This window comes from Globicephala melas, chromosome 20, assembly GCF_963455315.2.
Source record: "Globicephala melas chromosome 20, mGloMel1.2, whole genome shotgun sequence".
NCBI lineage: Eukaryota > Metazoa > Chordata > Mammalia > Artiodactyla > Delphinidae > Globicephala > Globicephala melas.
The window spans coordinates 7060165-7075372 of NC_083333.1; the positions used below are offsets into that span (position 1 = coordinate 7060165).

A 15208-nucleotide genomic window follows, 5' to 3' on the forward strand; every position below is an offset into this window, starting at 1 on the left:
CAGTAACCTATGTACTTCTTTTCTTTTCTTTTCTTTCTTTATTTATTTTGGCTGCACCAGGTCTTAGCTGCAGCATGCGGGATCCTTTAGTGGCAACATGCAGGCTCATAGTTGCGGCATTGCGGACTTCTGAGTTGTGGCATGCGGACTCTTAGTTGCAGCATGCATGTGGGATCTAGTTCCCTGACCAGGGATTGAACCCAGGCCCCCTGATTGGGAGCGTGTAGTCTTACCCGCTGGACCACCAGGGAAGTCCCTGTGCTTCTTTTTTGAATCATTAAGTAAACAGCCTTGCAGTAGGTCTAATAACTATTGTAATTTTAAAGTAGTGGTGAGCATGAATAATATTTCGAGGTATCTGCAGGTCAGTATTGTGGTATGAAAATATCTGTGATTCCACCAATGACTAAGACACAGGTACTTTTAGAATGACTGTGGTGTGTTGCCTATATTTATAATGAAAGGAAATAGGTGATTTCAGTTATAGGTTAATGAAAATGAAGATACAGTTTGTTTCCATCCAAGTTCATGGCTCCCTTGTTAAGAACTCCCAAGACAAGCAATGACCAAAGGAGATTGTTTTCCTGAATCCACTTTTTGCATCAACCATGACAACTCCCTGTTTTAGATGTAAACCTCTCTCCTGGTCCTGAGGACCCCAGGAACTCCAGGGGGCATTTTAGACCAGCTTAAACACCTATGTGTAGGGGACATGTTGAAGGGGGACATGTTGAAGTCCTAATGCCCAGAACCTCAGAATGTGACCTTATTTGGAAATGGGGGCATTGCCGATGTAATTAGTTAAGATGAGGTCATATCGGAATCTCCTTTGGTCTTAATCCAACATGATAGAAACACAGGGAGACGGCCACGTGGAGACACAGAGGGAAGAATGCCATGTGAAGATGAAGACAGAGACTGGCGCAAAGCAGCCATGAGCCAAGGAGCACCCAGCATTGCCAGCAGACAGCAGAAGCTAAGGGAGGTGCTTCTCTAGACAGATTCTTCTCTGGATCCTGCAGAGAAAGCTTGGCTTTGCCCACATCTCGGTTTTGGACTTCCAGGCTCTAAGACTGTTGTAAGCCTCCCAGCTCGTGGCACCTGGTTACAGCGGCTGTCGAAGACTAATACCACGTGGTCCAGCGGGGACTGGAGCACTGCTTTGGGCGCGGCAGCCAGCCTACGAGACTTCCCTCCTTCCCGTGTGTTCAAGGGTGAGTCCTGCCTGAGGAGTCTGGTTGCCCTGGAGCTGGCCGCCATCAACTCTGTGATCGTCTTGATCTGGGACCTCCACCTGCTCTGTTTCAGGCCTTTTAGAAATGACAGAAGTGAGCTGTGCCTCTGGGCACACGTAGGCAGAGCTTGCGGCTGTTAAAATCGGAGGGCTGGCACCTGAAGTGAGAGGGGTAAGAAGTGGGATGCTTTGCATCTCACTTCGGTTGGAGGCTGCAAGTACTGTTGCAGCCTGGAAGTGAGAAGACAGTTTCAGGGAGACAAAGAGACAGGCAGGGATTTGGGTCCACTGGAGTGGGCATTTGGGGTGAGGATTTACTTCCCCGGGGAGAAGACCCCTGCAGCGGTATGTGGGGCTCCTAGCTGTGCACCTTGTGGGGCCTTCTAGGGGGTACAGGGAGCTGTCCCGGCTCGCCCTGCAGTCGGCTGAGGTGTGGCACGTGCCTGGTGCAGAGTCAACACTCAGAGCTTGTTTGTTGAATGAATGATGAGGGCAACGAAGACAAAAGCAGTGCCACTTGTCTTTCTGAGGCCAGCAGCCCACTCGGCCCTGTGCCTCAGTGGGAATGTGCCCTGGGGCGTCTAGGATGGACTGCTTTTTGCAGAGCACAGATAGGAAAGGCTGCAGGAATCTGAGCTAGGGCTGAGGGGTCTTAGAGAGCCCCACCCGAGAGGAGGAACCTGAGTGGGCCATGAGGACAGGTAGGGTGCCCTCACTTGTCTGACTCTTCCTAAGTCACCCTTAGAAAAATGCTCCAGAAGTAAATTCACCTGTAAGCCCAAACCCTGCTCTCTGACACACGAACTCTGCATTTTCCTTGTGGGCCCATGACTGTTATATTGTGTGTCTATGATGTGGTCTACACGTCTTGCACTTACTCTTGCTGTAAACCCTTTTCCAGATCATTTGTCATTTTTAACATTGACTGTGACATTGTACCAGATGGGCTACTGTTGACCATTCAAGAGTTAGAGCCCTTTGGGGATTTCCAACTTTTTTTTTTTTTAATATGTATTTATTTATTTGGCTGTGTCGGGTCTTAGTTGCCGCACGCAGGATCTAGTTGCGGCATGCAGGCGGGATCTTAATTCCCTGAGCAGGGATCGAACCCGGGCCCCCTGCATTGGGAGTGTGGAGCCTTGCCCACTGGACCACCAGGGAAGTCCCTTCCCACAGTTTTAGCTGGTATAAACTGCTTTGCAGAGTGGGCCTGAGGCAGGATGGGTGAGACCTGCTCAGTGCAGGGGCCTGCGTGTGGCTGGGAGGAAGGTTAAGGGGCGGGGGGAGGTCACAGTGCCCAGCCTTTAATTCTAGTCTAGGGAGGCTGGGCTTTATTCCATGGGCTGTGGTAAACTCTCGAAGGTCAGTGTTCCTTCTGTAAAGGGGGACCTGCATCCTGTGTCCTGAGAGCTGCCTTCTTCGTGGGGTTAACAGAAGTAAAGACCCACCCGCTCTGGGACACAGAGTGGAGTGAAATGCTGAGGGGAGACAAAGGGGGTCCATTCCGAGTTGGGGTTCGGTGGGGAGGAGAATCCCCAGAGGGTCAGTGCTGGGCCTCTGCAGGTAGACAGTGTACAGGGAAGGCGGGTCACGGGAGAACTTCCAGAAACAGAGCTGAGCAGCCGGAACACATCCAGGCTCCCAGCGATGAGAGTGGAGACCCTGCGGAGGGATGTGGTGGCAGGTGAGACCGGAAGGATGGTTTGGGCCAGATCATGGACGGCCTTCGCGCAGCTTGGGTTTTTCCCTTCAGCACTGAGGAGCCATCGAAGGTTTAGAGCAAGGGAATGGCATGGTCTGACCTACACTTTAAGGGTGATCTCTCTGGCTACAAGTGAAGGGGGTGAGGTGAGCCTCAGGAGGTCCAAAGGCCAAGTGGGAAGCTTTTGCCAAAGTCTGGGCAAAGATAGGGGGAGAATCGAATGGGGAGGGGGAGAGAAGTCACCCAAGGAAGCACATCTGGCACGGTGCCCGCTGATAGGGTGACTCCTAGGGACGTTTGTCAGGCAGTAGCTTCCCCGGGACTCCTGTCTCATCTCCTGAATCCTCTCCAGCCTTGCTTCGTGCATAATTAGCCCAAGAGAGGTTCCCTCGGATTTCAGACAGGCCTTCGATGCTTCCTGTCTGAATCTTTCATCCTCCGAGTGCACTGTGACAGGTGGAGGAAACATTGATGTCTCCACTCACCGTATCTTGCTGCTATTATCATGTTTCCCGAATCATAGTAACGGAGCAGATGTCAGGGCCTGTTGCTAAGGGTTCCCTGGAATATTAATACCCTGGGTGTAGAACTGCAGGCTCTTAGACGGTGTCTTTGAGGCCTCGGGAAGCACGGGCTGGGTGGCCAGTATGCTTTTATATTCGTCCCTGCTTTTTCTCCCTCCTTTAGCCCCTCATTTCCTCCCCCTGACCACCCCCCACCCCGCCACCCCTGCCCAGGCACAGTTGGTTGTCCAAATGGCAAACCCAGCAGCAGCAGTGAATGGGCAGCCACCATCCCCTCCCACACCCGGGGCAGGCATGACTAAAGGATCACAGTGTTCTTTCCAGAGGCTGATGCAGGCTCCAGCTCCTTTCCTGTGTGACTCTCCAGGCATCGGCTCAGATTTGGCACTGGGATGACACCCCTTTTCCGGCCCTGTACAGGCCACCCGAGATGGCTCCCGGGCCCTCCCCCAGACCCCTCTCCTCTGAGCTTATCCTCTGGCACGTGGGTGGGGAGCAGAATGGGTTTTACTTGCTTCTTGTGCCTCCTGTTTTGCCTCCCTCATCTGGCCTTTTGGCTTTTCCACTGCTCACAGTTTGCAGATCAAACTCTAAACAGCTCTGGGAGGTTGGACGCAGCAGGATATTGAGACCAGGGTTGGGATTTTGTCTACCAAATGCCATTTGTATCAGTTATCTATTGCCATGGTAATGCCACGTAACATCCATTCCCTAACTGGGTGGCTTATGACATTTCTTTATTGCTTCTGAGTCTGTGGGATGGCTGCTGCTCTTGCCTGGGCCTCATGTCTCCTTCATCCTGGTTCAGCCACTCCCAGAAGACCCACCTGCACCTGTGTGGAAAGATGCACTTTTGTTCTCTCTCAGTGGCTGTTTGGACCCGGCGTCCTGCACTTGTTGGTGATTTGTATTTGCCTTTGCACGTGGTGTCCCCTCCTAGACCCTGCGGCTCCTTTCAGCCCTTCCATCCCCCCTGCCTCTTTCTTGCTGTTCTCCCTGTATCATCTCTGCTCTTCCCACAAGGTCAGACCCTACGCTCCATGAACGCTCTTCCATTCACATCCCGACCTGGGGCGTCAGACATGGCTCAGTTGTATGTACCAGTGAAAGTTTCCCTGAAATAAAACCAAGGAGGTGAAAACACCAGGGTCTGAAGGTGAAAAGAGAACCCCACCAGGAGCGGGTGCGGGCGATGAGGAGCTGTCCTTGCTTGGTAGTTACCTTTGTCCCTGTGGTCCTGTAGGCAGGGCAGAGCCTCCGTGGGTAGGTGTGATCCTCTTGAGGGGCAGGTTGTTTTGCCCTCCAGTATCTTTTTCAGAATCTGGTACATCTCAGAGACAGCTGCAGGCTGGGAACGTTTTCCAGGCTGTGTTAAAGAGACTGTAAGATTTGGAAGGTTGGGTCGAACGGCAGTGTTTTCCTGGGTTAGTAATGATGTGAGCTGTTCTTTGGAGTTTACAGGCTCGTGTTTTCATTTCGTCTTCTCTGAGGGCCTGTGTGGAGGTGGAGACCCCAGCCCTCTGTAGAGAGAACTCGGCTGGCGAGGTGTTACCTGACCACCGGCTCACCGGGCTCTCAGGCCGGTGTGGCTTCACCGGATTCTAAGCCCACGAAGTCCATTAAGAGGGAGAAGCCTTCTTTTAAGTAGACTTGAATGTTTGCAGAGAAGAGGTCTTCTTTTTTTTTTTTTTTTTTTTTTTAGTGATTAGGACTGTACACATTATTAAAAGCAACTTGTTGGAGATTTACAGACAGATTCTTCCATCTCTGAGTTCTGAGTTTGAAAATACAAAAGTCCCCATGAGGCGGACGGGACACAGCTGCCTGCAGCAGAACTTTTTGTAGTGAATGATTCTAGATGCTCTTTGGAGGTGCAGTTCAAAAAAAAATACACTTCCTTTCCCTTTGGGGAATTTATCCTAAGGAAATAATCAGAAGTGGGCACAAAGATTTATCTCCCGGGATATCCATTTTAGGGCTGAAGATAATAGAATAAAATTGGAAACAATCTGTGTGCCTCCCCCAGGAGGCAAATGATGAAATATATCCAGAATACTAAGTTGCAATTAAGAATCATGTCTTTGAGGACTTTTAATAAGGTGAGAAAGTGCGGTATGATAAGGAAGCAGAGCAAACAGCGTGTGTAGTGAGAACCCAATTTTATTCAAAATCTGTGTACAGACACCTAGGAACCATGGGAAGATCTTACACGAAGATGGCGAGTCTTCATCTGGGGGTGGGTGCTGAGTGCGTTTAGGGTGCATGTTCGCCAGTGCCCGGGAGAGCTCACGGGAGCTTGCATTTTGACTTGCCCAGTGGAGTCAGCTGTGACTCCATCATTTGCCTGCAGCGGCTAACGCCAGGGTGACACGCTTTTGGCTTTAAGGAGCAGAGAGTTGATCTCCCTGTAAGAAGGTTCGCTTTCATAGATCTGCCTTGGAAGTTTCCTGGGGCTCGCAAACCTCTACCCCCTAGGAATCTTCTCAGGAAACCAGCACCAGGCAAGTTGTGATTCTGTCCCCCCACGGGTCCCCTGAGCCCTTGTGCTGCAGGGTTTAGAAGCGCTGGGGAGGGTGCTGCTCAGCTTGTCTCGCCCAGCGGGGTGCGGGCGGCACCCGGAGGCCCTGGTGGGCCCCTCTGCAGGGAGGTGGCTCAGACAGAGCACCTGGGCGCTCACTACCACGTGGGGAATCCTGAGGAGCAGACTGCCTGGGAGTGACCACGCCACAGGGCATAGTGAGAGCCCAGCCCTGCTCCGAGCATGTCTGGCTTGTTGTCTGAGTTCCTGCTTGTCTGGGAAAGGCCATTTGTCTGAGGAAATCAGCTCCACTGCAGTTTATTCACTAAACACCTACTTTGTAGCCGGCCCTGTGCAGGGATGGAGAGAGGATGCAGGCCCCCCAGGGAGCCCACGAACACGTGCACACACACACACACACACCCATCCTTCAGCCTCTTCCCTCACAGCTGGAAGGACCTCCGAGACAGGCCGGGCCCCAGGTGCCGCTCCTTTCCTCGTTTAGAGCAAGGCCAGAGCCCCCATGCAGCCCTCTGCCTGCAGACCCTGCTGCCTCTGCTCCCCTCCAGGCTCTGGGCCATTTCCACTTGTGAATGTGTGGGTTCGCCTTCCTGCTTTTTACTTACCTTCTTTAAGCCCCTGTTTTGGTCCCTCATCATTTGATTTTTTTTTCCAAGTTGGATCTATACTTCTCTTATGCAAAAATCCCATTCTTTTTTTTTAAATTTCTTTCTTTATTTGGTCGCTCCGGGTCTTAGTTGCGGCTTGCCAGCTCCTCTGTTGTGGCATGCGAACTCTTAGTTGCAGCATGCATGTGGGATCTAGTTCCCTGACCAGGGATTGAACCCGGGCCCCCTGCATTGGGAGTGCAGAGTCTTACCCACTGTGCCACCAGGGAAGTCACCTCATCATCTGATTTTTGTCCAGGACAGATCGAAGTGTGTCAGTACAAGGGTGCGGTCCGTATTCAGTTCACAGGCACTGCCCTTTGGAAGTCTGAAGGACCCAGCTCTTAAGAGGGCCTGGACCTTGGGAAGGGCACCTCCTGCCCTGCTCCTCCTTGAGGCCCCGGCCGGAGGCGGAGCAGAGCCCAGGAGGTGTGTTGGGTGGTTGTGAGCACACAGCTTGGCAGAAGAGGGGGTGCGGGAAGCCGGGGACAGGGGCCGGCTGGCGGCCGAGGAGCTGGCAGCCAGCTCAGACTGCAGAGGTTTGGGGAACCTAAGCTGACTCTGTCGGCGGTTTCCTAAGACATGTTTCCCCAAGCTGCCCTTCCCCTCCCCCCACCTGTCCCGAGATCGCTCCGCGTGGGCGAGGGACAGCTGTGCCTTCCGAGGTGCCAGCCACAGCCCGGGGCAGGCCCCTCAGTCCCTGGACGGGGCGTGAGTTCTTGCTCGGAGCCACGGCTGTGGACATGCTCAGCCGCGAGCTTACCGTCGTCGAAGACCCTGCCACCAGGGCCCAAGGCCCCAGGCCCCGGCAGGGGACGTCTCTCTCATCTCCCTGCACTTCTCTGAGGTGTTGGGCTCCGTGGGCTCATCTTCCTCAAAGCTCCGGAAGCGAGAAGGGTGGGGGACCCAGGATGCCTCCTCCTCCCTGCCCCGGGGACCAGGCTGGGGTGGGGACTCAGATCCCCCCACCAGGTTGGAGCAGCGACCAACCTCCCACCCCAGGATCCTTCTCCAGTCCCCCGCCTGCTATCCCTGCATCCCTCCTGCAACTCAGCGGGTGGGAATCTGTTGGAATTGCCCAGGGCAATCCCTCCAGCCTGTCTGTCTCAGCTCAGTCGGGTACTGATGGGGAAACTGAGGCCCAGGGAAAATAACTGATTGTTCCTGGTCTTCCAGTAAGTTTGCATAAAAGCCAGACTCTCCAGGTCTTTTCTCTCCCAGTTGAGTCATCCTCACTGCCACGAAACCTTTCCCTTCATACTTACAGCACAAGGTGGCCCGGTGCAGAAGAAGTAGTATTGGTTAAGGGTTAGCAGACCTGCATAGGTGTGACCTTTTCTCAGTCTCTCATCCTCATTCTTCTGTCTTCTGCCCAACAAAAAATAATTAGATTGAGGAAGAACAGAACAGAGCCTGTGGGTGGTTGCAGAGTCATTTTGGCTCAAGTTAAACAAAGCAGGGCTTCCCTGGTGGCGCAGTGGTTGAGAGTCCACCTGCCGATGCAGGGGACGTGGGTTCGTGCCCCGGTCCGGGAAGATCCCACATGCTGCGGAGCGGCTGGGCCCGTGAGTCATGGCCGCTGAGCCTGCACGCCCGGAGCCTGTGCTCCGCGACGGGAGAGGCCACAGCAGTGAGAGGCCCACGTACCACCAAAAAAAAAAAAAAAAAACCCAAAGAAAAGGAATAGACCTCAGATGGGTCAGAGGACAGATAAATGTTAGTTCTCTTGTCAGTGATCCCAAAACTCTGGCCCCCTAAAAAGTGACCCAGGGACTTCCCTGGCGGTCCAGTGTTTAAGACTTCGCTTTCCAATGCAGGGCATATGGGTTTGAACCTGGTCGGGGAGCTAAAATCCCACATACCTTGCGGCCAAAAACCAAGACATAAAACAGAAGCAATATTGTAACAAATTCAATAAAGACTTTTAAAATGGTCCACATCAAAAAAATAATAAAAAAGAAGTGACCCAAAGGGGACAAAAGAAGTTCATTCTTTAGAGGTTCATTTGGGGGCGATGTGTTTGGGGCAGTGAGGAGCTGCTGCCTCTCCACCTGTGTTTGCTGCTGTCTCCTGGACGTCCCTACCTGTCCCGCTGTAAAGGAGGTGAAGGTTCGAGCATGAGAGCACAGGGTCCCTTCTTTCTTCCCACCTCCTCCCCCGGCTCAGGTCCACTCCCTTTTGGTTCAGAAGCTTCTGCAGATGATGGAATTCCCACCCTGAGATTCCCTGGCTTGCCCCTCCCTCTGGGTCACCACTGGTGCATCCCTGCTTTTGTGAGGGTGCCTGGCAGAGCAGAGGGGCCACCTGCATACTCACTGCACCCAGCTACAGCAGGGTGGGTAGGAAGGCTCAGGGCCTTCTAGTGCTGGGAGCAGTGGCCCAGACACGGTGCCCCCTGCAGGCCACGGCAGGAATGGCAGTGCCTATGAGGTGATGGACACCTAGTTAACCCTGGGCACAGCCTGTCCCTGTTAGGGACATCCCATCACTTCCATTTCTTGAAGCTCCCAGAATATTTTTTAAAATAATAAGGAAACAGGGTTACTGAGATGAGTGTGTTTTAAATGTTTACTTGGAACAGAGTAACGCTTTTCACACCCATGCAGCAGTGTGACTGCGCTATTCACAAGATAACAGAACTTATTTAAAAAAACAACAAAACAATCATGAGAGATTACTACAAGCAACTCTATGCCAATAAAATGGACAACCTGGAAGAAATGGACAACTTCTTAGAAATGCACAACCTGCCAAGACTGAATCAGGAAGAAACAGAAAATATGAACAGACCAATCACAAGCACTGAAATTGAAACTGTGATATAAAATCTTCCAACAAACAAAAGCCCAAGACCAGATGGCTTCACAGGCGAATTCTAGCAAACATTTAGAGAAGAGCTAACACCTATCCTTCTCAAACTCTTCCAAAATATAGCAGAGGGAGGAACACTCCCAAACTCATTCTACGAGGCCACCATCACCCTGATACCAAAATCAGACAAGGATGTCACAAAGAAAGAAAACTACAGGCCAGTATCACTGATGAACATAGATGCAAAAATCCTCAACAAAATACTACCAAACAGAATCCAACAGCACATTAAAACGATCATATACCATGATCAAGTGGGGTTTATTCCAGGAATGCAAGGATTCTTCAATATACGAAAATCAATCAATGTGATACACCATATTAACAGATTGAAGGAGAAAAACCATATGGTCATCTCAATAGATGCAGAGAAAGCTTTTGACAAAATTCGACACCGATTTATGATAAAAACCCTCCAGAAAGTAGGCACAGAGGGAACTTTCCTCAACATAATAAAGGCCATATATGACAAACCCACAGCCAACATCATCCTCAATGGTGAAAAACTGAAAGCATTTCCACTAAGATCAGGAACAAGACAAGGTTGCCCACTCTCACCACTCTTATTCAACATAGTTGTGGAAGTTTTAGCCACAGCAATCAGAGAAGAAAAGGAAGTGAAAGGAATCCAAATCAGAAAAGAAGAAGTAAAGCTGTCACTGTTTGCAGATGACATGATACTATACGTAGAGAATCCTAAAGATGGTACCAGGAAACTACTAGAGCTAATCAATGAATTTGGTAAAGTAGCAGGACACAAAATTAATGCACAGAAATCTCTGATATTCCTATACACTAATGATGAAAAATCTGAAAGTGAAATCAAGAAAACACTCCCATTTACCATTGCAACAAAAAGAATAAAATATCTAGGAATAAACCTACCTAAGGAGACAAAAGGCCTGTATGCAGAAAATTATAAGACACTGATGAAAGAAATTAAAGATGATACAAATAGATGGAGAGGTATACCATGTTCTTGGATTGGAAGAATCAACATTGTGAAAATGACTCTACTACCCAAAGCAATGTACAGATTCAATGCAATCCCTATCAAACTACCACTGGCATTTTTCACAGAACTAGAACAAAAAATTTCACAATTTGTGTGGAAACACAAAAGACCCCGAATAGCCAAAGCAATCTTGAGAACAAAAAACGGAGCTGGAGGAATCAGGCTCCCTGACTTCAGACTATACTACAAAGCTACAGTAATCAAGACAGTATGGTACTGTCTTGATTATGTATGGCACAAAAACAGAAATATAGATCAGTGGAACAGGATAGAAAGCCCAGAGATAAACCCACGCACATATGGTCACCTTATCTTTGATAAAGGAGGCAGGAATGTACAGTGGAGAAAAGACAGCCTCCTCAATAAGTGGTGCTGGGAAAACTGGACAGGTACATGTAAAAGTATGAGATTAGATCACTCCCTAACACCATACACAAAAATAAGCTCAAAATGGATTAAAGACCTAAATGTAAGGCCAGAAACTATCAAACTCTTAGAGGAAAACATAGGCAGAACACTCTATGACATAAATCACAGCAAGATCCTTTTTGACCCACCTCCTAGAGAAATGGAAATAAAAACAAATGGGACCTAATGAAACTTCAAAGCTTTTACACAGCAAAGGAAACCATAAACAAGACCAAAAGACAACCCTCAGAATGGGAGAAAATATTTGCAAATGAAGCAACTGACAAAGGCTTCATCTCCAAAATTTACAAGCAGCTCATGCAGCTCAATAACAAAAAAACAAACCACCCAATCCAAAAATGGGCAGAAGACCTAAATAGACATTTCTCCAAAGAAGATATACAGATTGCCAACAAACACATGAAAGGATGCTCAACATCACTAATCATTAGAGAAATGCAAATCAAAACTACAATGAGATATCATCTCACACCAGTCAGAATGGCCATCATCAAAAAATCTAGAAACAATAAATGCTGGAGAGGGTGTGGAGAAAAGGGAACCCTCTTGCACTGCTGGTGGGAATGTGAATTGGTACAGCCACTGTGGAGAACAGTATGGAGGTTCCTTAAAAATCTACAAATAGAACTACCATATGACCCAGCAATCCCACTACTGGGCATATACCCTGAGCAAACCATAATTCAAAAAGAGTCATGTACCAAAATGTTCATTGCAGCCCTATTTACAATAGCCAGGAGATGGAAACAACCTAAGTGTCCATCATCAGATGAATGGATAAAGAAGATGTGGCACATATATACAATGGAATATTACTCAGCCATAAAAAGAAATGAAATTGAGCTATTTGTAATGAGGTGGATGGACCTAGAGTCTGTCATACAGAGTGAAGTAAGTCAGAAGGAGAAAGACATATACGTATGCTAACACATATATATGGAATTTAAGGGGGAAAAAAAAACATCATGAAGAACCTAGGGGTAAGAAAGGAATAAAGACACAGACCTACTAGAGAATGGACTTAAGGATATGGGGAGGGGGAAGGGTAAGTTGTGACAAAGTGAGAGAGTGTCATGGACATATATACACTACCAAACGTAAAATAGGTAGCTAGTGGGAAGCAGCCGCATAGCACAGGGAGATCAGCTCGGTGCTTTGTGACCACCTGGAGGAGTGGGATAGGAAGGATGGGAGGGAGGGAGACGCAAGAGGGAAGAGATATGGGAACATATATATATGTATAACTGATTCACTTTGTTATAAAGCAGAAACTAACACACCATTGTAAGGCAATTATACTCCAATAAAGATGTAAAAAAAAAAAAAAAAGACACGTAGGCAAAGAGTCATAATCTAAAAAAAAAACCAAATCGTAGCTGAAATGGGACTGGTTTAAAGTTGTTTGATGAGCGTGTCATTTTTGAGCCCACCTTTTCTTTTTCCTGGACTGGATGTGAGTCTCCTTTGGGAGAAGGTCAAGTCTTTAAATGTGGGGAGGCCTTTGGTGACGGTGGCACCAGCAGCCCTCCCAGCACTGGGCCTGACCATGGGGACTCCACATGCGACTCTTTGGCCTGGGTTAACTCAGGTCTTGCTCTCAAGGTGGCTGACAGTGGGGAGTGGGTGCCTGGATCAGCTGAGTGGAACAGAGAGCCCACTGTGGTCAAGGTAGTGGGCTTGGTCCCTGAGTGGGTCAGTTAGCTGCAGTCTGCACGCTTCCCCCTGCTGGTCATCACAGAAATAGGTGACATTGGTCTAGAACAACAGTTCTCAAACTACAGTCCAGGGATCTCTGGGGGTTCCCAACGCCTTTCAGGGGGTCCACAAAGTAAAAGCTATTTTAATAATAATAATAATACACTTGGTCAAGTTCTCTCACAAATATACAGGTGAAAAGTTCATTGGCATGAATGCCACATTGGAACTAATCTTTAAGAAACTACCATCTGTTGAGTTTGGGTACAGTATGAAAGAATGTCCACAGTTACCTGGGAAGGCTATTAAAATACTCCACCCTTTCCCAGCTATAGCATGTAGCTGTGAGAGTCTGGATGTCCTTCACGTACTTTAACAAATCTACGTATTACAAAAGATTGAATGAAATGTCAGATATGAAGCTGACTTTTGTTTAGCCAAACATTACATAGATTTGTAAAAATGCAAAACAATACCATTATTCTCACTAACTGTTTTTGTTTTGAAAATACAGTTTTTCAATAAACTATGTGAGCATCTCATGGGTTTATTATTTTTTGATGAATTGACAATTAAAATTTTTTCTCAGTGTTAATTTCTAATATGGTAAATATCAGTAGATATGGCCCATATCCTTTGGAGTTCTCAAGAGTTTTTTATAACAGTTTAATGAGATGTGGTTCACGTACCATAAAATTCAGACATTTAAAGGGTACAGTGCAGTGGTTTCAGTGAATTCACAAAGTTATGCAACCGTCACCACTATCTAATTCCAGAACATTTTCATCATCCAAAAAAGAAACCCTGAGCCCGTTAGCAGTCACTCCCATTCCTTCCTCCCCTCTACCCCCAGCCCCTGGCAACCACTAATCTACCTTCTGTCTCTGGATCGGCCCAGTCTGGACATTTTATAGAAATAGAACCATACACTCTGTGGTCTTTTGTAACCGGCTTCTTTCGCTTAGCGTGTTTTCAAGGTTCATGCATGTTGTGTAGCCTGTGTCAGCACTCCATTCCCTTTTATGACCAAACAGTATTCCATTGTACTCATTTTATCCGTTCATCAGTTAGTGGACATTTGAATTGTTTCCACTTTTTGGCTGTTATGAATAATGGCTGCTCTGAATATTCATGTACAATTTCATACGTGGACATACGTTTTCTGTTCTCCTGTGTTTATACTTCAGAGTCCTTTCTGGGTCTTACGGTAACTCTGTGTAACATTTAAGGAACTGCCAGACTAATTTCCAGCCTCAGTGATTTTTAAGAGTGTAAAGGAGTCCTGTGTTTGAGAACCACTGGTCTGGAGGGGATTAGACCAGAGGAGTGTGGATAACTCAGTACTACCCCTCGTCTTTGCTCTGGGACTGGGATTCCCTCAAACTCATCCCTCTCTCTTCCCCTCCTTACTCTCCCCACCAGCACACATCCTTGGTGGCAAGGAGAAAGCCAGCTAAGCTAGGCTGCACAAGTTATGCCCCCAGCAAGCTCTGGAGCAGGGTCTCCTCCCTGCAGGATTCCCAGGGGGGCCATTTTCATCGTGGTCCCCATGAAGCAAAGCAGGGGTGGTACTTGGAGGGTGCAGGGATCAAACGCCCTTGGGGCTTGCCCGCTACGTTGAAAACTGCTGAGGTGTGCCTCTTTTCTCCTTCCGATTCTGTCCCTTTGACATCCTGCCGGTCAAGTCCAACCTTGTCACTTAGCTGCGTGATCCACCTAGTTACCCCTCCCAGAATCACGAGTCTTTTGAAAGAGGAGCTTTGAGGGAATAGCATTTAGCTGGAGGAGTGATTCTGCTGGTGAGATTCCAGACATCCTCGGGGACGGGGTGGGGATGGGGCAGGGGCCGGCAACGGACAGGGATAGGTTAGAAGTACCGGTTTTGGGTGTCTGAGGGACCCTGTCTGCCGTCTGTACCCCAGCCAATGACGTGCCCTTTCTTCTTCCCTCTTCTCCCCTCAGATGTGACTCCACACCCCGGCTGGGTGTTCCAAGTCATGGCCGACACCATCTTCGGCAGCGGGAATGATCAGTGGGTTTGCCCCAATGATCGGCAGCTTGCCCTGCGAGCCAAGTGAGTACCTCTAGGGCTTGGCCGGGCCCTGCCTTCCCTCCCCGCTCCTAGTTCCTCTCCTTTCTTTGACAAGATTCAATCCCAGGCCCCCAGAAAGAGCAGTTTGGAGACAAGTGCCCGTCTAATACACACCACACTCCTGGCGCTGAGCTGGGCACCTCACAGCCATTCACTCATTTAACTGCCGTATGGAATGTATTCCCATTTCTCAGATGAGGACAGTGAGGCTGAGGTCCTCACCCAAGTCACCCACCTTGTCAGTGGCAGGGCTGGGACTCCCCTGGGTCCATCTGACCCCACACCTATGTTCCTTCGATCACAATAGGCTCCAGGGAGCCAGGCCACTTCCTTTACCTTCTCTGTTAAGAGTATAAATCCCCCATCACTGAGCCTTCAGTCCCTGAGTCCCTGGCAGCGGGGAGCCTTTGATCTCTGGGTGCCCACTTCATAGTTGAGTTGACAGACCAAAGGCTTGTCT

At 49.0% G+C, this 15208-nt stretch overlaps 1 protein-coding gene across 7 annotated transcripts in view; it reads left to right on the forward strand.

The window, feature by feature from the left end:
* The window catches only part of RPH3AL (rabphilin 3A like (without C2 domains)), a 155501-nt gene that overhangs the window by 41609 nt on the left and 98684 nt on the right, over positions 1-15208 (forward strand). For 6 of the 7 annotated variants that reach the window (XM_070044553.1, XM_030861883.2, XM_070044552.1 and 3 more), the window contains one exon: positions 14619-14730. In XM_070044553.1, the coding sequence (XP_069900654.1) occupies positions 14654-14730 (77 nt within the window). In that variant the 5' untranslated portion in view covers positions 14619-14653. Of the gene's footprint in view, positions 1-897; positions 1215-14618; positions 14731-15208 lie in introns of those variants that run through there. The other variant, XM_070044554.1, reaches the window with a different exon arrangement.